At 43.6% G+C, this 24,692-nt stretch overlaps 1 protein-coding gene across 1 annotated transcript; it reads left to right on the top strand.

Moving 5' to 3' along the window:
- Positions 1-73: 73 nt before the first annotated feature.
- SLC3A1 (solute carrier family 3 member 1) lies at positions 74-24,678 on the top strand (the record flags this gene model as incomplete). The annotated part of the gene is made up of 10 exons (XM_080408592.1): positions 74-10,376; positions 11,591-11,770; positions 12,765-12,919; positions 13,960-14,085; positions 17,321-17,440; positions 18,442-18,566; positions 19,881-20,079; positions 20,889-21,035; positions 23,302-23,418; positions 24,238-24,678. The coding sequence occupies exons 1-10, from the start codon at positions 9,953-9,955 to the stop codon at positions 24,676-24,678; spliced, it is 2,034 nt and encodes a 677-aa protein (XP_080264718.1). The 5' UTR covers positions 74-9,952.
- Between the last annotated feature and the right edge of the window lie 14 nt (positions 24,679-24,692).

Here is a 24,692-nt window from a genome sequence, read left to right as displayed (position 1 = left end):
TTTATGAGGTGTCTTAGTGATGGATTTGTGTGTGTTCTATAGCAAATGCAGCATTGTCACAATAAGCCAGAAGTCTCAAAGTGGGCTTCTCTGTGAGACAGAAGAGTACAAACAACATTTAGAGTTACTAGGGCAAATCCATCCCCAGTTCAGCTGGGATGAGTCTTATTCCAGCTACGGGAGGGTATTCATTTAAAGTCTAAAAATTCAGATTAAACTTGACTTCTTAGTTAACTTGCTTCTTCAAGATCTGAAGTTAGACCTATACAGGTTTGCTTTTGTGCAGTGTTTTGGATGGAAATTTCTCTAATGTTTACACTCTCATATTAAATTTTTTACTGTTGTTTTTTTTTTAAAAAACTTATTAATGAAGTTGTTTAGCTGGGTGGGAAAGGAAAATGAAATCCTCCATGTTATTGATACTGCATGGCAATAACCTGTCTGAATAGGCAGTGTTATCGTGGAGTAGGTGTGTTTAAGAAAAACCTGTAAATTTTTGAGTCTATGAGCTCTGTTAAGTTCTTTGAACTTTTTTGTTGGATCTGCTTTGACCGCGTAACCCCTGCATGCATTTCTCATGAACTGCAGTTGTAATACCCTGTTCCACTGGTAAGAGTGCTTGTACTCCACGGGCTCTATGAACACTTACATGTGTAGGCTTTTTTATCATGTGGATAGTCTCCCTGAAATAATAGGGTTTATGCTTTTATTGTGTACAAGTGGCACATGCACATAGGTTTTTCAAAGAGAAGGACCATAGTTTGCGCAGCTACAACAAAACAAAGACCCCTTTTTTGCCTCTAAATTAGCATGACTTTCCATTCATACATCCACTGGGTTCCAAATTCTAATAATGTTTTTAGTTTAATGAAAATACTGTTCAGATTTCAGCAGCCTGGAAAAAAATAACTATGCTTGTTAACTTTGTATTCTTAGCGTGGGAAGTCTGAATGTTTGATAAAATTTGTTCACGTATTTGCCATAACTTGTCAATTAATTTTTTTTTTTATAAAAAACATGTTATCTTAATTGTATTGCCATCCTGTAACTAACATAAAGATAGTTCTATAGAACAATGATTGGGTATCTCTTCCATCTCTGGCCTTTCCAAGTCATCAAATTCAGCTTGATTCTTTTCATTTTTATGACTTCTCCTGTAACAGACACGAAGTAGTCCCTGTCAGTTCTCAGATCTGCTCTCTGATAATCTTGAGCAAAATAAAGGTTTGTTTTAACTGTTCCTCATTACCATGTTTAATGGAATAGGGAATAAAGAAATGGATACAAATGTAAGTGGTGTCATCCTGATCTTCTCAAAAGGCTCATATGAAATGTTAACTACAATAAAAGTCTCCTCTTAATAGACTTTCACTTCATGTGCTTCATGTTCTTCACGATCTTCATGTGCTTATTTGAGCCTGCATACAAACCGTTCTAGGACTTGGCCAAAATATTCATCCTTGTCATGGCCCTTAGGTGAATCTGATGCTGATGTTGCTATTCAGGTGAAAGAGTTAACAACAACAACAAAAAAACCACCCCAATCAACACCCAAATCAAAACAAACTATACACTTGAAACAGGTAAAATGCCAATTCTTTTAGCACATCACAGGCTAACAGTGCTGGGTAGCTCCTTGGTGTCATCTACAAAGTGGGGTTAAGTCAATCGCTTCATCTGTGAGCTTTCTTATACTGTCTGCCGTAATCACCTGTTTAAATCTTATAGGCAAAATTAGCCCCAGAAATGTAATCATTTTCCTTTGGCACTTTAGAGATTTGCAATGGAAACCAAAATCAATAGGAACTCAAGATTAGTTACAGCACTGAGCCAAGCTTTAGTGGGCAATTTTTAGTTCTGGAAGATACAGCAAAAACCAGTGCTGCCTAACGTTAGGCATCAGGTCTATTCTGGCAAAAAAAGCTAGAGTGCCAAGCGGTTTTAGCTTTCAAGTATTTGAATTTCATTAAGTTAAAAAGCAGATTATGGATTTAAGGATTGTCTGTTGAAGGTATGTTGCTTTTAGCTTTTTATAGTTGTTTTTTAGCTTTAAAATAAAAATGAAGTCGGAGGGTGGTAGCTCCACTGCTGCAGGTGAGCAGCTGCATGGGATGCTCCTAGAGGTGAAAGCGGTTTGACAAAAATCACAGGAACGAACCCAGGTCACTGAACTCTTGCAGTATAATCCAGGTAAGTATGTAGTTCATGCAGCTGAAACTCCTCCCGGGGTCTCGTGCATCTTTGTAAGCCCTTTCTCTGTGTGCCGATCTGATCTTGTCCTACTTATGTTTATTCAGACTGTTGCTGTACAGACCTGGCTGCCCTATGGTTTGCTTGTACCGTTTTATATTCCCAACTAGCTGCTTCTCTGCTAATCAAAAGACAAGTGGCATTTGCATTTTAGCGTGACTGCACCTCCTTTTTGTGTTTAGCTCCTCCTCCAGGTCATCTGTAATGTCCACCATGCACTTTGTTACATGCTTAATCGGTGCTGCTGTACTTCATTTTTAATGTCTGCAAGGTCATGTACCCCGAAATACCTTATTTTTCTTTCTTCAAAAATATTTTTGAAGCTCTCCTTTGCTGTGATGTCTAGGTTTAAAGACTGATTGGGATTACTGAGGACTTCACTGATGAGTGTTTCCTGCTTCTGTCCTGATTTGTCTACATGCAGATTGACTAGGAATTTGCAACAGAAAAAGCTTTTCTGGACTGTGAATTGGCATTAACTAGTGATTGCATCAGCACCTGCTTTTAAAACTTAGCAAAGTGATCATCTTGGAAGTTCATCTGGCCTGTAAATACAAAAATACTGTTTTTTCTGGCCTTTTTCGGGTGGCTTCTGGATTCTCTTGGGGAGTGGTTACAGGGGGTTTTCAAACAAGTATTTTTCAAAGGACTTCTATGCAAGGTTATGTCAGACGAAATGGGATCTGCTTTTATCATTTTGGAAGAGCTGCAAAGCTTAAGTGAAAGATATTGGACAAATTCATAGAAGGAAAATTCTGTGTCTTGTGAGATAAAACACTACTTTCAGGAGTTAGTGTCCATAACTTAGAAAGGCTACACAAAAATGTTTGGGTAAGTTATATTCCTTGTAAAAATACTAACTTCTTGAAAAATCTGAACTGTATTTTTAAAAAAGAAACTGTGGTAAGAACACGCCTCTCCCCATCGATGTATTTTAGCTACGTTTTTGGGCGAGGTGAACATGTAGTTTAGTAAACATCCTATATTTAGAGGTTAGTCGAAAACTTTGAACTAAATATGTACATGTTAAAGTCTGGTTGCATTAATGAAAAGATACTGCCCATTATTTTTGTAAGGAAACTTTCTTAACACCATCCTCCTCGAATTCATTCTGTGAATGTTGGTTTTGGTTTGGCAGGTTACTTGCATGCAGACAGGTGGGTGTCTGCTTAATCTTGGACATTAATCTATAGTATTTAATTTGCTGCCCTTAAGAGAAACTGGAGAATGTCCTCAGATTTTTCTTTTTTTGATCTTTTATCCAATGGTCATTTTCAGTTCATAAACACATCTAAGTTTGATGGTGCAATAAAGATTTTGGTCTGGGTTTGTAAAGCACATCTATTTTTCTAGTGTGTTTAAAATAATAATAACGCTTACGTGTTGAGAGCAGAGAATGTGTGAAATCAAACCAAGATACTATTTCTAGCTTTCCTAAATCTGCATTTAATTTGGAAAGATATAGCTGTAGGAAATACTCTGCTAATGCAAACAATGTGTGAGGTTATTTTAAGTGTGGTGCTTAACAACAACTTCTCGGTCTACTTTGTTGTGGATACTGATTGAAAAGTGCTGTCTTGTAGCTGTAACTTCTGCTATGGTCTCAGTAGCTCCCTGTGCTTTGAATTGCATTAAATAAAAGCTTTTGGATGAAATTTAGAGAAGGTAGAAAAATAAGTGCAAAATGGGTCTTGTGTTATTGCTGATTTAAAGATGTTATACAGCTGTCTTTCTGTTCAGCCTCCAGTACTCATATATTTAGAAGATCTGTCTTTGAAACGCAGACTAGTTCTGTTGTGGGTGGATTAGGGTCCCACTGTACTTGGCGCTGCGGACGCCTAGATAGCGTGGCAGAGCTGAAAGCACGAGAACTGTGAGAGCGTGCCTCACATAATGGACAGAGACTTGCCTGAAATATCCTCGGGGTGGGGGAATGGGTGTGTGTGATCCGAGTGATGTGAGCGAGCTTCCTCCCGGAGGGACAAAAACCTGGAGTTGAGATAACTTCCTATGCATGTGTGACAGGATAGTGATTGACCCTCTGTAGGGGGAGGGCATCCACAAGGAGTCAGCTCTGCGTGCTGCTGCTCTTGGAGCTATGATAACGGCAAGAATTAGAGGATAATTGTTTCCATGAGAAGTAGTGGGGGAGGCCAGCCATGCTGATCACCCGCAGGGGGCAGGGGCTAGGTGCCTCCTTCCCCTGAAACATTACATGAGCCAAGCAGTAGCTAATTACAGCGCTTATAACGCCATTAACCTTTAATCACGTAGTCCATTAGTGGACTAAGAGCATTAAAACATAAAAAAAAAAAAATCCCAAACAGTGTCACAGTGTCCCACGCAATTCCATTTTGCCACCCCCCAGGACTTCAGGCTGGTGGCAGAAACCTCCCGTGCTCTCGGGGATGCCTGGGGTAAAAGGCATCGCATCGGAGACTGGTTCCTGGGGCCCGTGGCTCTCCTGCCAGCCCCTCCGTGCCGAGGGAGGACTGTCTGGGAGGACTGTCTTAGCGCTGAACGAAACACAGCGTTAAAGGCCAGGCTATCCATCGCGCTGGGGGCAGCCACGAAGGAAAAACTGACAACCGCAGCGTGTGCCTCTTTACACGGGTGTAAAGCTGGCCCCGATTCTGTAAGTAACGAGGTTATTTTTAGAGGCAAAGTGCATCGTCAGACCAATTCCAGTGGTAACAAACCGTTTAATGAAAAAGCGTTAGGAGAACTTTTTAACAATAAACTTCTTTCTACACTTAGCACGTCAGGGTGCTTAATCACCCCTCTGTATGGTTTTTGGTGTAATACATGTGGTATCGAGTAACTGGCAAGCTACTTGGCATTTGTATAGCATCAAATGGCAGGCTACTTAGTCAGCCAGTGCATCTAAATAATTATAGATAAGAAACACTTGTGGAAATTAACCCCTCCATCTTGCAGAAATAACCATGGCACTCTGTATGGAGATAGCAGCTATTACCGCCCACATACCGACTGGTTTTGTTTCCCTATCTAACCCTGAGGTAAACAGAGTAACTGGCACAGGATTTGAAGTCTTTTCTTTACTATTTTATGCTTTTCAGTGGATTCTGCTAACACAGTCGCATTGGCTAGTTACTCCTGCTAAACTATAGAATTGCTCAGGAGGGAACCGTTTCAGAACTGCTTGAGAGAAAGCCAGAGCATAATGCCTGCGTACATAAAATAGGTTTTTAAAGCAAAAAGTTTAAGCTCAGTGGGAATTGTTGGTGATCTGCCTCTCAAGACGAAGTTTGCAGTTTCCCTTTATCAAATAATTTTAAGGTGAGCAATTCCTCGAGCTGAGGAGAGAGAAATAAAGTGTAATAAAACTGAAACACCTGCGTGGTTTTATTTTTTAGTCAGTGAGGAAAAACAAACAGGAGGGAGGTACCAGTTCTTGAGCTTGTTCTCCAGGGTCTCTGGTATTGATTGTCCAGGCCTATTTTAAGCTTCTCAGCTGTTTTTACCTTCAGGTTTCCTAGGAGAAATTTTAGTGTTCAGGGTGCAGATGTCCAGCCCACACGCTGGTACCTGCTTGTGCTTCAGCTCTTCTTACGTAGTGATGTGGACTTGATCTGAAATCCAATTGAAGCCTGGCTGTAAACGCGGCCAGTCCGACTCTGAAACCAGTATGTTCACTAGGACAGCTACTTGGTAGTTTCCAGGATGGCTTATGTTCTGTTTTAACCTTAAAATAGAACGTGTCCCTGTACCTTAAACCCTGTAGCCAGCCGGGGAAGGTTGGGCCCAAGGACTCACCTGCGCGCTCCGTGCATCTACCACAGCAGCATAATCCTACTCTTCTCAGCCAGATGCTTGGCAATTAACAAACGATTTGTCCTACTTAAGGTATTAATAAGCCTTTAAAGTTACTTAGGGATTACACTGGGACACAGGGGGCTCTTTTGAAGACAGGGTTCCCGTACAGCAGGGCTGGCAGAGCAGGTGCTGGCCGCTGTGCTCCCACAAGATGTTCGGATAAGAAGGAAGTAATGGCTTCCCACGCCCATGGAGAGCGGTGGCAGCTTCTGCCTCCCAACATACCAAGTTGGCCTTTATCAGCTGTAAGAAGCATGTGTACGAGGGGTAACCTCCCTCTACCTTTCGATCAAGCGCACATGTCCATGCAGGCAGTTATCACTGTTAAGTTGACTGGATTAAAGAAGGGGGTTGTCTGGGGGGGCAGGTGCTGAAATACTCCCTCGGAACCAGAGTTTCAACGGTGTTTTGGGTAGTGGCGATGTAGTACTTGGGTGGAGTGGGGTTAAGTCCCTGATCCTCCACAATTTCATGCATGATTAGGGGTAAGCTGTTAACAGAATTGCAACCCTCTCCCCATCTTTGATTCTAGTGATGTTTGTGGGTGTGAAGCTGAACTGCTTTCTACTCCTGGAAGTGAAATGGTAGGACTTTCTGTAAGGGACAGACAAGAATATACTAAAACGAGTGTGAGACACAAAGGCTATAACTTGCCTGAAGAGCTGCTCGATCAAGGGCTTGTGCCTTGTACCCTGGTCTCTCTCCCTGTCTGCCCCCATCCTCCTCCCTGTGTGGGGCTGGCTGAAGCGCTGGTGTGCTCTCATGGGGACCAGGCCGATTAGGAATAGAACTGTCTGAAGAATTAAATTTTTTTTCAGCCAAATCTGTTTCCCGATCTGGTTCACTGTGCAGTTGCCTAAATGCTTCACCTGGCACAAGGCAGGAGGTGATGCAAGGAAGGAGCAAGCAGCCAGGGATAAGAGTAGATTAGGTTAGCACCAAATGCTGGTGAATTAGACACAGAACTGCAACTTCAGCCGTGGCCCTGTAGTATTGCTTATTGAGCAGCTACTTGCTGTGATACATTCCATGCCTGTGTCCCAGTACTGTGCCAGGGATGCTTTCTGGGGCTTGCAGAAGTGCTGATCTGTGTCTCGAATACGTAAATGCTCCAACATCTGCCTTCTCTCATTTGTATGCCCATGCTGCAAAATGGGAGATGTGAAGATCCTCACACCTGGGCTGCATTCTTCAAAAGAGGTGCCGACGGTGCCTTGCAAGCTCTGCGTGATGCAGTCACGACATGGTACTGAGCAGCCTGACAGCACGGCTGGCCTGGCTGTGCCGGCCCACGTGGCAGGCACAACGTTACAGAGGGGAAGGGAGAAAGGACAGAGAAGCACCAAAATCTGATTAAGACGTCCCTGTTAATGCTTTGCTGTTTGGTTATGCAGTTGTCTTCTACCATGAATACATTCTTTGTATTTTCTGCAAATGCAAGGTTGTTCCCAGTTCCTGTTAGCCTGGGAGGAAGGACTTGGAATGAGCAGGGTGGTGGCTGGCCCTGTTGGATGTGATGCTATGGCTGGAAACAGTTTTTAAAAATAAACAAAAAGCAAATAAGTAAACATAGCTACTTGGATAACTATCTGCTTGTCAGGGTAGCTCCTAATTGACTTTTTTTCAGTGAAGATTCTTCTTTGACATCTAGGTACTGTTTACCTCTTAATATCGCAACAGGAGCTGAGCCTTTTCTTACAGGTGTTGGTCTTGCAGTGTTGTGGTCTGAGAGACTTGGCTTTGTTCTTGTGAGTGTTGAGGTTTTTGGAGTGTCAGACACATTGCTGGGGGTGTGTGTACGTAAATATAACGAAAAAAGGCACAGAATATATATTTTTAGAGAGAGATCTGTATTCTCAGCTCTGATTCGGTATCGTGGCAACTCCAAAACTTAGAAGCATGTTTATAGTTTAGGAGAGGGGGGCGCGAAAAAGGCAAAACAAACAATTGCAAAAACCCGCCCAACAAACAAAACCCAGCAACCCACAACTGGGGGTGCTGTCAGCCTGGTTGTGGACTCTCCCGGCCCCAGCTCTGAGATGTCTCTGTGTGCCCAGCTGTCCCGAGTCCCCCTGGCTGGGCTGACCCACGTGTCCATGGCAGGCGGCAGCACGTTGGTTGTCCTTGCTCTTGCCTCTGACTCGCTTTGCTTTCTGCTGCGCTTGGGTGCTTGAAGGAGCGTTTGGGCAGTGCAGGAAGCCACGGGCACGTTTAAACCTCAATCTGGGCAAAAAGCAAGGTGGGGAGTACTAAGGTCTTGAGGTGTGCGTGATGCAATCTAAAATTTTTTTCTGTATTTACGCATTTCCTATTTTAATCAGAAACGAAATAATTGAAATGAAACACTTGAAATGGGGGGTTAGCATTGTACTGAATACAACCTTGTGCCTTGAGCGTGCTGTGCCTGCCTGGAAAATTTACAGCTTACAGATACGATGATATTAAGGCTGTAGAGTCATTAGATGGGAGACTACTTCAAATAACTTCCCACTTCTGAGTTTCCCAGCAATACTGAGCTACAGGCACTGAAACTACTGCCATTATCTCAAATGCTCCCGCAACCACCTGACTTTGCACAGGCCAAGGTTGCTGCCAGGCACTACTGTGAGGAAGGGGAAGAAAAGAATTAAACCCGACAGAGACCTCTTCTTAGCTCAGCTACTGAATAAATAGCACATTTTTGAATCATTGGAATATTGCATGCTGGAATTTTTCAGTCATTAGCTTGTAAATTTCTTTCACGGTTTCAGGCAAACATAACAAATACTTTTATGAGGGCAAGCCCAACCTTTTCTCCACTGCTGTTTGCCCGTGGGAGTTTCCTTGGGACCCTGACCCTGTGGTCATGGGCAGGTGTCTGTTTTTACATGTGATAAGGCAGCTCCTTGGCAAACACGTGTTGCTTTGTGTTTCCTCTGGTGTGCCTGGGTAGAGGGCAGGGGCTGGAGGGGATGCCTTGGCTGATGTGGGCTCGCTGGCTCCAGGGCAGCTGGGGCTTGGGGCACACGTGTGTGAACCTGTGCGTGCTTGTGCTGACTTTGGGCAAAGCTTTCCCCTGCCTGGAGCAGTAGACAGGGGGTAAAGAGAGAGAAGGGAAATGTCACCTCACCTTAAACAAGTTTAAAAAAATACCCAGCAGATATTTTAGTAGTGGCCAGTAGGTTTTTCCCTCTTGAGTCTTGCTTGTGCCTGGAGAGAGCTATCCTGTCCAGACCCAGGGACAGCTCTGGGTGTAGCAACCTGTCACATGCTGTGAATCACGGGATGGGTATGTGCCTTCCTACTGCTTAAGGTTGTGGGTGGGCTGGTTTAGGTTAGTTTGGAGAGTTTTGTTTCTCACAGCTTAGAAAAACAAAGCACAGCCAGCCTTTGTATCTTTTCTTAGTTAGTTTTGGGCCAGAAGTTATTAACACCTCATTCCCGTGCTGCCCGTGTTAAATGGCTCGTTAATGCTCAGACTGCTTCAGGCAGGGGAGCCCACCACCATTCTGGGAAGCTGCACGTTTACTAAACCTTTCAGTTGTTAAAGCCCCGAGATTTTCCCCTACAGTCAAAAGGAACAGAAGTTTGGTATACTGGAGGGAGCAACAGCAAGCAACTGCTTGACTGGTACGAGCAGTAAGCTCACTGACCTGGAAGACTGCTCTTTCTGGTAGCGGCTTGTTATCTTGCTGAAGATGCCTATTTCGCAGAAGAGCAGGAGCACTTTGCCCTTCTTGTCTCTTTCTGAACTTTGACCAGTTGCTCAGGATTGATTATAAACCCAGATGCTAATTCTGCTGCTTCTTGTTTCACTGAACAAAGGTGTGTTGGCAACGCTTCCCTGCTGTGGACGGAGTTTCCAGGATAAGACCTGTGAAGTGAAATGGTCGAGGAGGAAACCAAGAGCTTGTCTATGGAGCTGAGTGAGAAGAGGGGTGTGGAGAACAACGGATTTGTTCAAAATGAGGCTCTTGATGACAAGGAGACGGATACCAGTAGCCAAGAAATGCCAAAAACCTGCACTGTTGATGTGGCCCCAGCAGCTGCAGAGGAGCCAGTGCTAAAGCCCTATGCGGGGATGCCAAAGGAAGTTCTGCTGAAGTTCTCCAGCCAAGCCCGTTACAGAGTCACCAGGGAGATTCTCTTCTGGCTTGTAATTGCTGCTGCCGTGGTGCTTGTGGGGGCTACAATTGCGATTATTGCGCTCTCTCCAAAGTGCCTTGACTGGTGGCAGGCTAGTCCAATTTATCAGATCTATCCTCGGTCCTTCAAGGACAGCAACATGGACGGGAATGGGGATCTGAAAGGTGGGTGAATTTCCATTCCTTCCAGGTATTTGCAGAGCTGTGTGGCAGTTGTCTCTGTGTGTACGTGTGTGCGTATGTATATATATATATATAAAAAAATCACCAATCACCATACTCTCCAAAGCCACCCTAATGGAGAAGGGAAGTTCCCTGACCAGTTATTAATGGCAACTCCCATTGTCCTGAAAAAAAATAATAATCTAGGGGTCGCTTGCTCAAGTCGCTGGGTCTGAGGCTGGGGTTAGCACGGATGTTTGGAAGTGGGGCTGACAGCAAGCAGCAGCAAGGCTGCTGGCAGAGCAAAGTTTCCACAAAACTGAGGTCACTCCAGAGGATGGGTGGTGCAGAGCACTTTGTCGTGTTAGGTTGGCTGCCTTTCCATAACGATAGTGAGGGAAAATAAAAATGACAAAGAGGAGAGGATGATGTGTTACTTTTTGTTCATGGTCCAGGTGTTTTTGAGCTCTGAGTGCGCTGAGGAGGGGTACCTGATACCGAGGCAATGCCACTTGCCGGCAGCTGAGCTGAGGCTAAGTTTCAGAAAGGGAAGGCTCAGCACCACAGGGACAATACATTTCTAAACCAGAAGCGCTAGTATTACGTACTCTACCGGCAAGTGACGAGAAGAAACTGTTTCTGTAGTTGCATGCCAGTAGTAACACGTCAAGAAGATGGGAAAGACTTGGCTTTAAAAATACTAGGGAAAATTGGAGCGTGTCCTTTACAGAAAACAGCAGGAAAAAAAACCTGTAAGAGACTTTTCCTAGGGCCGGGAAACCCTGTCATTTTTGCATTAAAAATCTGCTTCCCCTTGGGTGGTCTGAGGATTAATTGATATTCCTTGAAATGGGAAAGCAATGCTGTTGCTGCATCCTAGAAAAACATAGGAGCTTGTTTTTAGGAGTGACTGTTAGATTTATTAAATGAAATTGTAAATAGTTCTGTAATACAGAATAGAAATTCGGTTTAATCTGATTTTTTAAATTTCTGCTTTATCTTCCTTGTAAAAGTGGCTTCAAATGGTTTATGTGCTGTGATCTTATGCTGTCCCTGAAGAAACGTAGACTGCCCTGCTACCTGACATCGGTGAAAACGGGACGGTTGTGTATCGGAGGGACCTGTGTACTGTCTTTGACTGAAAGCCCATGGCAAACTTATTTCAACAAAAATATTTTGTCTTTCCTAAAGAGATGATACCCTTTTCTTTTAAACAGGTATCCAAGAAAAACTGGACCATATTGCGTATTTGAATATAAAAACCATCTGGATCACCTCTTTCTACAAGTCTCCCTTAAAAGACCTTGGATATGGAGCTGAAGACTTCTATGATATAGATCCCATGTTTGGATCAATGAAAGATTTTGAGAATCTGCTTGCAGCCATTCATGACAGAGGTAAGCTGCAACTCCAAGCAAAATAACTCCGTTAAAAAGATGTTCGCTTATATTATACAGATGTACCTGGTAGTGCTAGGTTATGATCTGAGATTTCAATATTTGAATCTGGCAACTCCCCCCCGGTGGCATGGAGCAGAAGCAGGTGGAGGTGCCAGTGAAGGGTACGTGTTAGCTCCGCCGTGACTGCCCTGCCCTGCCCTTGGGTCCGGGATAGCGCTGGGAGCAGGGTGGGGGGCGCAGGGAGCTGCAGGAGCCCTGTGGGGCGGCCGCACGTCCTCTGCAAGGCATGGTCCCCTCTGAGGATGGTCATGGGTGGCGGGCTGAGGTACCGGCTGTGCCCCCTGGTGTGTACGGTGCGGGTGCCAATGGCCTGGGGGATCAAGGCAGAGTTCTTTCTGGCTGAATTTTGTGTCCGGCTGCTTTCTGAAGAAAGCAGGAAAACAGTTACAGGGCCGGGAGGGAACACACGCTCCCTTCCTGCGCCTGCATCCTCAGTTGGAGCCCGTATGCCTTAGACCAAATGCTTGCTCAAGCCTTTCCCCTAACAGTTGCCAGGCTGGGTGGGAAACGGTTTGCCGGTCCCGAAAATGTTTAGAATTTCAAAAAATGTCCAGGCTTTGGGAAGGGTGAGGGAGAATGTGTGTTCACTGATGCCAGACGGGTGAAGTGCCCTTCCCACCTGGGAGCTGGGAGGCAGATGTTGAAGTCAGCGTTAGTGGAAGTGGTTCCTAACAGCAGAGATCTGTTCTGATTTTTTCCCTCCCCAGCAATGGGCTGGGGGGATCAGCACTAACAAGACACGTTGCAGCTACTTGCAGACTCCGCTTAGTCTGTGCTGGTAGTCTGGGGCTTTTTGTGGGTTTTTTGCCCCTCTCCTTTGCTAGACCTCTGGCATGGAAGAAGCCCAAACTCTTCTGATACTGCATTAAGAAAAAGTGTGAACTTTGTCTTAAACTTAACGTTTGGGGGTTTTTATGGTTTGATTTTTAAGGGCTTAAGTTGATAATGGATTTAATACCAAACCACACAAGTGACAAACACCGATGGTTTCAGCTGAGCCGCAATCGGACCGGGAAGTACACGGACTACTACATCTGGCGGGACTGCACGCAGGCTGCTGGAGCGGTCGCTCCTCCGAACAACTGGGTAAACACGGGAAGGGACACGTGCTAACCCCAGGCTGGCTGCAGACTGCCACATAGCAAAAGCCACCGTAACGGAACTGTCCCAGCGCACGCTGGGCTAGAAATGACTGTTGCGAGCTACAAACTGGTGTTACTAAACGAGCTAGTGCAGGTTAAGATTTAAACGACCTCGGGGTGGAAGAGGAGTTCCTAGGTCAAAGAAAATTTTAAAATTTACTTTTCTTTACCTCAGCGATAAATCTTCACTTGTTAAACACAAAAGGGGATAGCTGTGCACAGGTTGTTCACGTGTGCCACCTTCTGTGTCTGGGCACTCTGCTCCTGAAACTTCATCTCCGCTCCTCTGAAATGATAACTGGTGGGGAGGGAAACAAAACAGCATGTCCTTGGCTTTTTTCTTTTTCTGGAAGGTGTTCAGGCCAGGCTATTTCAAATATATTTATTTGAGATTTGAACTGATGGTGCATGATTAGGAACTTGTATATTCTAGAAACTCAAGGTGGAATTAATATTTTTTACCTACTAGTGAATTTTTTTCTCTAGACTTCAAGTCTTTAAGAGCTGTCTTAGCTTTTGGAATTTCTTATTACAGAGATTATAGTAAAGTTAACATTTTAACAGGCTGACTGGTGTTAGCGCTTCAAAGGGAGAATACCAGATTGCAGAAAGCTTTCAGTTAACTAAAGCTATTTTTAATAAGTTTTAGGAAAAACAATCCCAAGAGAAATGTTCCCACCCATGCTTGCTCCTCTAGTCTGAATAATTCCCAGTGAAAGTCTACTTAAAGAAAAGAAAAAAACACCAAAAAAACAAACCCGGAACACTGAACAAGAAATACATGCGGCGAAGCACAACTAAAGGGAGAGCAACAAGTGGGAGGGAAATGTAAAACATAAGTACCAAAATTTACTCAAAATTTAGTCCACTGGTCAAGCATTTTGTGCTTTATTACATGCTTGTAATGCACCACATCTTAAAGTATGCATAGGAGTAAATGTTTGTTAAATTAGTTCTGATTATTCCCTTCCCTTGTATGAGCAGGTCAGTGTCTTTGGAAATTCCAGTTGGCAGTTTGATGATGTGAGAAAGCAATGTTATTATCATCAGTTTGGGAAAGAACAGCCAGACTTAAATTTTCACAACCTTGCTGTCCAACAAGAAATCCATGTAAGTACGTAACCCGCTGCTGTGCCAACAGCAAAACAGCTCTTTCTACACTTAATTTCCCTGATTGTTTGTGATACACAATTTACAATCTAGTTGGAAGCAATTCAAGGATTGCCACGTATGTAAACAATGGAAACAAAAAGGTGTCTAGACAAGCATTAAGTTTATAAGCAAAATTCAAGCTTTACGCTGTACTGCTTCCAGCATCGGAGTTTCAAGTCTTTTTAATATAAAAGCAAACAAGCAACCGAAACAAAAACCCCAAATAAAATTGTCCTTGAGTGGAAGTACTGGCAGCGGGTGGTGTTGCAGTCCTCTGGTTTTAAGGAGGTATGACTATTGCTTTTTTTGCTGGCTTAAGTGTCACCTGCTCTCACAAGTGCCTGGCAAGACCTTGATGAAGTTTTGGAACAGGCTGGTGCACTTTAAAGTGAGCTCCCTTTCCGTTTCTGTTCCCACTAAAGGCTATCTTAAAATTGCTTTGGTGCTTCAGGAGCACTCTACTTTTCAGCCTAACTTTACTGGCAAACTATTTATGCTCTATGAATCAAACTTTCGGCTGAAATAGCTTTTCCCACCCTTGTTTATGCTTGTTTGTTTTACAGCTCTGACAACACCTCCCTTCAGCTTTTGTTAAGATAGATTAAATGGGGTGGGCTCTCAAGTCTTCCCTGAAGTGAGACTCTCCATCCCTTTGTTTAGCTGCTACTTGCTCCTCACAGGGCTTCCAGCCTCAGGTTTTTCTCAAATGCAGAATTAAACAAATTGAATGGAAAAGATATTTGAGCAGAATCTTGTACAATGGCACAGGTACTTCTCCACCTGTGTCCCAAGATTGCTGTTACTACTTGCTTTGAAGCTGGTGCTAGCACTCAAACAATCCAACATGCCCGCTGTCTGGGAGCAGTTAACTGCTTTCATCCTTAGTCTCCATCAAGAGCCGAGGGTGAAAGTACTTGGTGCTTTGGGCTGTTGCATGAAGGACAATGATGAAGGGAAAGATTGACATCAAACATAGAGCTGCTCTTGCACTGAAGCCTGTTGCTGAAAGAGCTGAATCACTCAAGTGGAGAGAAGGTTTTATCTCTGTTGATAGAAGGGCTGTTAATTAGCCAGTCAAACCTGGAGACACACCTTGCTTTAGCAAAGAGATGTCTGCATTTTCGGGAAAGTGAGGTGATGCTGATTTGAATGGAGGAATGTCTGGGCTTGTGGATAAAGGGGAGATAGTGAGTTTCGATCTGTCTGCATCTCTGATGACTTTACAGGGGAGAGACAGATGGACAGCTTCACAGAGAGAGTGCTTCACCAAGGCAAGGTGCTGGTACTCTGCTGAAACCTCATTCCTGTCTGCATCATGTCTCTTCCCAGCAGATAATGTGTAATTCATTAAAATATGGGGAAGTGGCCCTGAACATGGGGAGTCTGACAATTGCTGCTTTTTTTTTCCCCCCCAAAGTTATACCCCATCGAATAGTATGGGTACTTTGTGTTTTGATTTAGTCCTTAAGCGTTCACTACTTTGTACTGCTGAATTTTGGTGCATTTCTTTGGCAGAGCTTCACAGCTGCCCAGTTTTGCTGTGATGGTATCACTGTCTCTGCGGGGCTTCTCCCCTCACCCTGGGTACTGCATATGCACAAAGAAACAAAACATTTCTGGTGATGCTTGTTAACTGAAGTGTGAAATGAGACCGCTCTCGAGACTGATCCTTGAAGAACTCCACTAGTAACCTCTCTGAGCCTTGATGCTTCCCTTAATGCCATGTCTTGCCACTTGCACCTTTTCTCCTAGCATTACGCCTACATTTCAGTGGTCTTGGCTAGTTTTTTTTAATGGTACCTGAAACATTGCTGAAGCTCCAGCAGCAAATAGATGCTGCATTTCCTGTGCAGAGAAATAAAACTAGTAAGTGTGTCCTGGTAGCACCAAACTTTGGTAAATGCTTAGGAACATTGTTACTTGCTCCAGCATGTTAAAGGATAATCTTTGTCTAGTATTTTAATTCAAAATCCTGTTTCAGAAGGTTTGGAGGACCGAGCAGGAAGCAAACAGGCTCTTCTAGAGAAGGTCAGACCTTTGGTTTAGCCACAGGGCATGCAAGAGCAATGAAAGTTAGCAGCCAGCATGTTGCAGCTTTCTTACATAAATAAAAGTAGATCAGTCTCGGTGAGTGGTGCATCAGTGCTTGATGTTTGCATTGCTGGTACCTGGCCTTGTTTTTTGTGATGAGCACATGCATAAGCATGAATTTAATTTTTGGTGCATGCGGTATTGGTCAGACACCATATCAAGGGCTGCTGTTTTAAGAATGGCTCAATGAGAAAGTACAGCTCAGCAAGGAGGAGTCTTTATTTGCCAAACAAGAATCTCTAAAGCCTGAGTGTGGGCTGGTTCTGCTCCAGCCGATTCAGGCAAATGTACTTAAGACATTTTTTAAAAAAGGCAATTCAATAGCTGTTGCGGAAAAAAAATAATTTTGTCCTCAGATGAAGAAAAGTATCTGGTGTAAAAGAACATTTGCAGAAACCGCTCCAGAGGGACTGAACTTTAGAGTTGTTTGTTAAAACTACAACAATTTAAACTGTAGTAATATAACAGCTACTGAAGTAGGATGTAATTTTGCTGGTAGTGACTAACCTCTGAATTTCATAGTGAAATTGCAAATCGATAGCAGTTAACTTGGATAATGATTTGTTCATGTTCCTGCAAATCAACAAATAAGCCTGAAAATAAGAAATTTCACGTCAGTCAAATAAGAGAGAACAAACATTTTAAGAGTTGTGTTGTATAAAAAGAAAATCAGTGGCCCAAGGTCTGTGCAGAACAACATATTCCTGCGTATTTGAGCCAATGTGTTCTCACCGTGTGCAGCCAGGTTGGGTGTTCACCAACAGCAGCACTTCGCAAGAGCCCGATTGTTTTGATAGATGGGATTAGAAACAGGTTTCAGCAAGGCATGCCCTGCCTTTGGTCTCGTGAATTACGAGAGAAGTTACAGACCAGTTTTTCTTTTTTTATCCTGGATGAAAGCGTAAGAGATGCTTTATATAGATCTTTGTTTGACCTTAGATTAATGTGATTCCCTTTAACTTCTAGTAAAATTTGAAGTAGAAATCAAAAAATAAAATCTTACATATTAATACCTCCTAATAGGTTTACTTTTCTTTTTAAGCATATACTATTTTGAAAGGGGTGAGCTCACTTGGACTTTCCAATTTTTACCTTTGTCTAGGATATTATCAAATTTTGGCTCGGCAAAGGAATTGATGGATTTAGTTTCAGCGCTGTTAAATTTCTTTTAGAAGCAACGCATCTCCGAGATGAACCTCAAGTGAACAAGTCCCAGAATCCAGTAACGTATATATTCTGTCTTTGCCCTTTCTTCCTTTATTTCCTGCTGGGGCAAGAGAATGTATGTTTTTACTCTTTTGGATCTTAATTGTGGCGTTGGGAAGACCAGGTCAGCTGTGTCCCATGGCAGGCAGGTGGCTCCTGGGCTCTGCAGGAGCACACACACGAGGAAGGAGCCCGAGCACTGGGGTGTAGGTCAGCGAGGTACCTGCAGGCAGGAGTGCTGTGGGTGGGTGAATTGTCCATATACACTTTGTTATTTCTGTTCTGACGCTGTTGCTCTGAATTTTCTGTTTAAAATAATTTGCTTTTCAATTTATATTCTAAAAAGGCTGTAATAGTTGATTGGTTGTCTTTGGGGAGCCCGCTACAGGAGGTAAGCTCAGAGCTCTTGCCTGCTTGGGGTTCTGTAGCAGCCATAGCACATATTTCTTTGACATTGCTAGTAGGAATTAGATTAAAACAAAACCAGCCTCATACTGGCAGCATGTCACAGTGCAAGGTGGCCAGACACGTTCAGAAGCATGCACCCTGTTATTTATGCTATTTGCTTTTGTTGAGGTAGTGAACTTGGTGATGTTCCCAGATAGTGCCAGCACTAAGACACTGTTCCCCTGCGGTGCTGGGGATTGCATAAAACCGGTGAGCTCTGCAAGTATTGTTGCCTTTGTAAGTTCCCACAACAGCATTGTCCATCTTTCCAGCCTGGCGTGTGGCCGCAGCACCTGCTGTGCTCGCTGCTGCAGGTGGGCTTGGCCGGGCAGTGCTGCCGGTAGACTCTCCCTCCTGAAATCCAAACTAATCAGCCCTCTGCTGTCATTATCCGTAGTTTCCTAAGTGCAGTTCGGCTCTGTGCCGTTAGTGTCGGTATGCTTAACTCATTTCACTTAAAATTTATCTGGGCTAGTGCATTGTCTCATCAGGAAAGGATGGGAAGAATTTGGAGAGTTGTGAAATTAAAATATTGCTGAACTAATGGGAAATGTTGTATCCTCCTTTAAGGAGAGTATCACAGCGTATTCGCAGCTCTACCATGACTACACGACCACGCAGGTGGGTATGCATGATATCATCCGCAGCTTCCGTCAAACCATGAATCAGTTCAGCAGTGAACCTGGCCGATACAGGTAATTATTATTACAGCTAGTGATTTTTTTCTCTAATATTTGTAACCCTCTTGCTAACAATGAAACGGGGGTGGGGTGTGTTTAATAACATAATATGCAATAAAAAGTTTTCTTCCGCAAATGCAGACGGTGGTGCGTAGGCTATGCTATCTCTCCCCTAATGGACGAGGGAAAGGAGATGAAGTGGCCCCAGCAGCTGTGCTGTACCTGCAGGCTGTAGGAGAGCAAGCAGGGCGGGCAGCCGTGTGGATCACAGAGACACTGACGTTAACCAGCCCTGTGGCTGATTTATTGTATAGTATTAACAGCACAGGGAACGTCAGACACATGGTCAGAGGTTGTTAAAATCACAGAATGGCTGAGTTGGGAAGGGACCTGAGGAGGTGATCTGGTCCCCCCCGGCCCTCATCAGTACCGCCTAGAGCCGGTTGCTCAGGGGTTTGCCAGCCGGCTTTTGAGCATGGCCAAGAATGGAGACTCCACAACCTCCCCGGGAAACCTGTGGCTCAATCACCCTCACAGTGAAAAGGAGTTTCCTGATGTTCAGAGGGAACCTCCTGTGTTTCAGTTTGTGCCCGTTGCCCCTGGTCCTGGCACTGGGCACTGCTGAGAAGAACCTGGCTGTGTCGTTTTTGCACCCTCCCTTCATGTGTTTACATATGAGATGCCCCTGAGACTTCTCCAGACGCAGCAGTCCCACCTCTCTCAGCCTTTCCCCATAGGAGAGATGCTGCAGTCCCTTAACGGTCTTAGTGGCCTTTTGCTGGATCCTCTCCAGAATGTTCCATGTCTCTGTTGTACTGGGGAGCCCAGAACAGTACTCCAGGTGGACACAGTACTCTAGATGTGGCCTCACCAGTGCTGAGTGGAGGGGAAGGATCACCTTCCTTCATCAGCTGGCAACACAGCCAGCTTAACGCAGCCCAGGATGCCATTAGCCACCGTGGCTGCAAGGGCACATTGCTGGCTCTTCTTCAGCTTGGGGGACCCCCAGGTCCTTTTCTGTAAAGGAAAGTACAGAAATTGCTGGAATGACGTGTGTGGATGTGGATTCAGAAAGATAACTTCAGTCAGATACTTAAAGCCTTGCATTGACTCTTGTAGACTTCTCTCCAGAAATTTCTGAGTATTTCTCCTTGTCTGCTTTACAAAATATTGGTTTTTCTGTATTAATTGTTTTTGATGGGGACGAGGGAAGTGGATGTAATTCTTAATACTGTATTATTCTGTATGTGTGTCCAACACCATTCCTAGCTTCCTTCTGCTCTGTGCAAACCAAGAATGAGCCAAAAAAGGTATTTGTGTACTTTGTAGATTTATGGGTTCTGATGGTGATGGAAAGGAAGACATTGAAGCAACAATGATGTATTATGGAACAACTTTTATCCAAGAAGCAGATTTTCCCTTCAATTTCAACCTAATTAATATGAAAAATCTATCGGGCAACAGTATTTCTCAAGCTGTCAACTTGTGGATGAAGAACATGCCTGCAGGAAAGTGGCCAAACTGGGCGGTAAGGGTTCTAGGCCAACCTTATATAGGAAAGGCTTGTCCCTATAGGTGATAGTTCCTCTTACGATGACAGACCACCACACAGACGCCCCTCCCGCCACTGATGTCAGTGGGATCAGCAGCAGCCTGAGCCCATGGCTGAGCTGCAGCAGATCTCTATGCAAAATTCTCAGCTGCTGTGGCCAGTTGTTGTCACCGGCCGGCCGGCTGGCTGGCTGCCCTGCCCTTTGATAAGTCACACTCCCCGTGCAAGGGTGACAGAAGGGTACTGATGATCATGTCTCTCCCTCGGTGTCTCCCATGTAGCACAGGGTGTTGGACTAAACCACCAGTGAGGATGGGCTTGGTACAATTATCTTTGGCCATAAACTGACTCATTGCAATGGATTCCGGAAACCTCCTAGGGCCGGGGAAGAACAGAGCAGGCAGCTGAGGGCGGTTAACTTAAAACCTTGCTGGTCTTTGCTAGGAAGCACGTTTGGGATGTGCAAAAGATCTTTTCAAAACAAGTACCACCTTCACACAGCAGAGAAAATGTCAGAAATCTAAAGGGACTCTAACGTGGAGAGTTGTTATTTGTTATCTCTCGGCTCTTCTGCATCGTCGCTGCTGGCAGGGCTTCTGTGTGCTAAATCATTCGCGGTAGAAGTTTGTACTGGCACCAAGATAAAAAAGATAATTGCCCTTACAAGGCTGGAGGGGAAATACAAAAAATACCAAAACAGCTACTGCCTTGTTAAATTTCTTAATCAATTTCACATATGCATGGAATTTTATAAGATGTGTTTAAGAGAATGATATTTTGTTCAGGTTGGAAGCCCTAATGCTGCCCGGATTTCATCTCGGATTGGGAAGGAGTATGTCAATGTTATGAACATGCTGCTTTTAACCCTCCCTGGTACTCCTGTAACTTACTATGGCGAAGAAATAGGTATGGAGAACATTGCCTCAGAAAATGTAAGTGAAGAGTATAGAAACTCTGGTCTTGTTCTTGTTTAGTTCCAAGCAACAGAACTTTCAAAATTAGAACTTTTGTTCTGTTAACCAAACTCAGTCTTTCTCTTCTCACTGTTGACATGGTTTTCTGTGTCAAGTGCCAACACTGGGCCTGGGCTGGTGGTTAGGAGAGGTGTGTGGCAGTCATCCGTGGCAAGGGGAACCGGGTCATTATCTCCTTCCTCCCACAGTGGTACCCTAATTGCTGTGTCAAAGTCCATTATTTCTTGGCTGCTATTTAAAGCAAAGCAGGGTTTAAGAGAAACCGTAGCCACAGTCACATCTCCTGCAGACCGCTTCCTCTGGCTGTGCAAAGGCACATGCCTAAGCCACAGCCCTCCACAGTGTGCCCAAGCTCTGAAGAAGGGATCTCTGGAAAGGGCTGGGTGTACAGACCAGTCCTGCTTGGCATTGCCTGGTGGCAAGCAGAAGTGGCTTTTGCTTGTCATGCAGGGGTTTTTGATCCGTCTTTTAGATCCCTTTCTATAAAGGATTTAGATACCCGAGCCTGGGAACCAGGCGCATAGCTCACTTGATCGTAGCTAGAAGTAACACACGACAGGATGTTTGTTAGATTACAGACATTTTCAGAAGTTTGTTCAGGGTTAAGGGATTAAACAAAGTGTGCGTTTTGCAGTGCTGACCTCTGTACCTTCAGAGCTTTCACGTTCAGCCCCCGTAATTTCTTGTTTCTTCTGTGATCACACCTGACTTCTGTTGTGTCTTGTTGTCCAAGACGTGTGGCCATGACTGGCAAAGATCCTGCCCAAAAGGGAACAGCTCAGCACTGCCTTTCATGACCATATTTGAGGACCGTGCACGGTCCTATGGCAGATGCTGGTTTCCCTGTGGAAAGCCTCTGTTAGGGAATGAGACAGCCTCTGATGATGTTACCGGTGGTGTTGGCTAGCTTTGTGTCAAGGGAAAGAGGTACTTGAAGCAGCACGGGATCATTGCCAGGTTTGGCTGATTCAGGTGTGAGGAAATGATTCTCCGATTTAAAAGGAAATCTCATTTCTTCTGAGAAACACCTAGGTCAAAATATCTCCTTCATTTTCATACCGCTGCTGATTACTGCTGACAGAATGATACTCTTCAGAGAAGTGGCTTGCCCTTGGCTCCTCAGGGTTTACTCTCTTTTAGTGGCTACCCTGCGGCTCACAGCTTTGTAACAATGCAAAGCCACTCTTCGCTCAATCTGGAGAGGAAGATTCCCTGATTAATGGGTGTCTTGGAAAGATGGAGAGTATTTGCTCAGGGTATAGTTTTTAGCCCCAGCATCTGAAATGCTTCAGGAGAAGCTAAGAGAGGTAAAGATGAAAGGGAGAGTTACCAGTGTTGAAAACTTAGAAATTTTTTTTCCCTCTGCTTTTCAGAGCATGCTAAAAGGAGAAACCCGTTACTTATAATGTCACAAAGCAAAGTGACAATTTCTTTTGTTGAGCTGCTATTCTGACAGATTGTATTGAAAGTGCCCTTTATATGAAAAACAGTTTTAATGGAAAACAAACACTCAAAGTATGTGCAAAATATTTTATGCCCTCTTATATCATTAAATTTAAGTGTCAGTTCTTTTGGCAGCTCTTCAATAACAATGAGGAAGCTTTTTCAGAATTCTTCTGAATTCTTCAAATGAGAACCTCAGACTCTACGTTGACACTTTTTAATCAGCTAAAAGCTGGTTTTCAATAAAGTTTTTGCACTCGGAAATAATTTTATCTTTCTAACAGACAGTCCTGTCCAAGTTGTACCTCTTGCAAATGTAAGCTTGAAAAGTTTTAAGGTGAAAAGTGTGATGGTTATAAAAGAACAGACACTGAATAGCGTTCACTAGTTGTTTACTGTTATTTTAACAGCATCTCTTCTTAGGACTCATTACCTCATCTATCCACTCACTGCACGTCTAGATATTTATCAGAATTTCCTAGCTGTCACTAGTAAACTTTTATCCAGCCATCTGTTGCAAATGGAAACAACTCCAACAAAGTCATCTGGGAATTCTGTGTTTTACCCAGTGATGCCATACCCATGAGACCATCCAGTCTGTTTCAGGAACTGTCTTGATTCTTACTTTCTCTTCAGATTTGGAGCAGGATTACAGCCTCCTTACTAAGTTTTAACTTAAACCAAAGAAAGCAGTACTGGAGTGATGATCGTTTGGAAGATGTGAGAACATGTTGTTCAAGGGATAACTTTTTAATATACTAATCACCACTTAATTTTCTAGGCGACCTTTCCAGAGAAATCCCCTATGCAGTGGGATGGCAGAGTTAATGCTGGTTTTACTGAAGGCAACAGTAGCTGGTTACCCCTCCACTCTGACTACCACAGTGTAAATGTTGAGGTAGGTATCTCTGTGTGTGACAAACTAATAGTCTAAAAATATTTTAATATGTCTACTTTGCTCTAACTTCTTAGTGGGAATTGGCAGTAAGAACAAACTCAAGGGAAGAAAAAGCACTGAATCCTCGTAAATTTTATTAGAAAAGGAAATCCTTGCACCAGCAAGAAGCCTACTTTCATCTATATTCATTTCAGCAGCACAACTGCAATTATGATGTAGATGTGGCAATTTGGCTCTTTAACATCCTTTTAATCATTTTAACATTAAATTGAGGTCTGACTTTTTTTTCTTCATTTCAATTAGTATAGAAAGCACTGGCCCTGTAACAAGGACTTAACACAGAACATCTCTAACATAAGTAGAACAGTGAATCACAAATTCTGCTGATCTACAGTACTGTCCAGAACTGAAGACAGAAAGAAATAAATCTAAGATATGAAAAATATAAAACACAAAGCAAACCCTGTGACTTCAGTAGATGAGACTCAATGAAAAAAATTCTGTATCAAGCTTTGAATGGTTGTGGCTTTTTCCTGAATATATGGTTCCATAAGGACATTGTGGGAGGAAGAAATAGCATTAGCGCTGGGGAAATTGTCATGCCTAATAACCTCTGTCTCTGCCACTCCACAAATGCCAAGGAAGTACAGGAGAAAAAGCAGGTTTTCAGTGGAATTTGCAGACAAACTTGAAGAGAGATAATTGTCAAAACAGAATTCTAATAGATGTTGTCTTAGCAGACTGTGTGGGTGTGAGAGATAAGAAGTGTTTTCTACATTCATTGCAAAGAAATGACGGTGTTAATGCTGACTGTTGCAGATCCAGATGACCTGGTCCAACTCAACCCTGAATCTGTACAAAGAGCTAACTTCACTTCGCAACAACGAGCTCCCCATTCATCGGGGGTGGATGTGCTATATCTGGAATGACAGTAATGTTTTTGTGTACGTGAGGGAATTGGATGGGTTAGACAGAGTGTTTATGATGGTTCTCAATTTTGGGCAGCAATCAACAATAGACCTGAAAGCTATAGTTCCTAACCTTCCATCTGAAGCTGTTATAAGACTAAGTACTAATTTTAGCAATGTTGGTAAAGCTATCAATACCGAACTAATTAAAACTGAAACAGGAGAAGGTCTGGTCCTCGAATATAAAACAGCAAAGCCTGTTCATACTATGGAAGCTTTTGAGGGAAATTGTTTTGTGGCAGAAAAAGCTTGTTATTCCAGTGCTTTCAATTTACTCTATGTGAACTGTTAAGTGCAGGAGTAGAA

The sequence above is a fragment of the Falco punctatus genome, assembly GCF_963210335.1.
Source record: "Falco punctatus genome assembly, chromosome: 12".
NCBI lineage: Eukaryota > Metazoa > Chordata > Aves > Falconiformes > Falconidae > Falco > Falco punctatus.
Note: the sequence above shows the minus strand (reverse complement) of the source record. Positions and strands in the feature narration are given on the sequence as shown.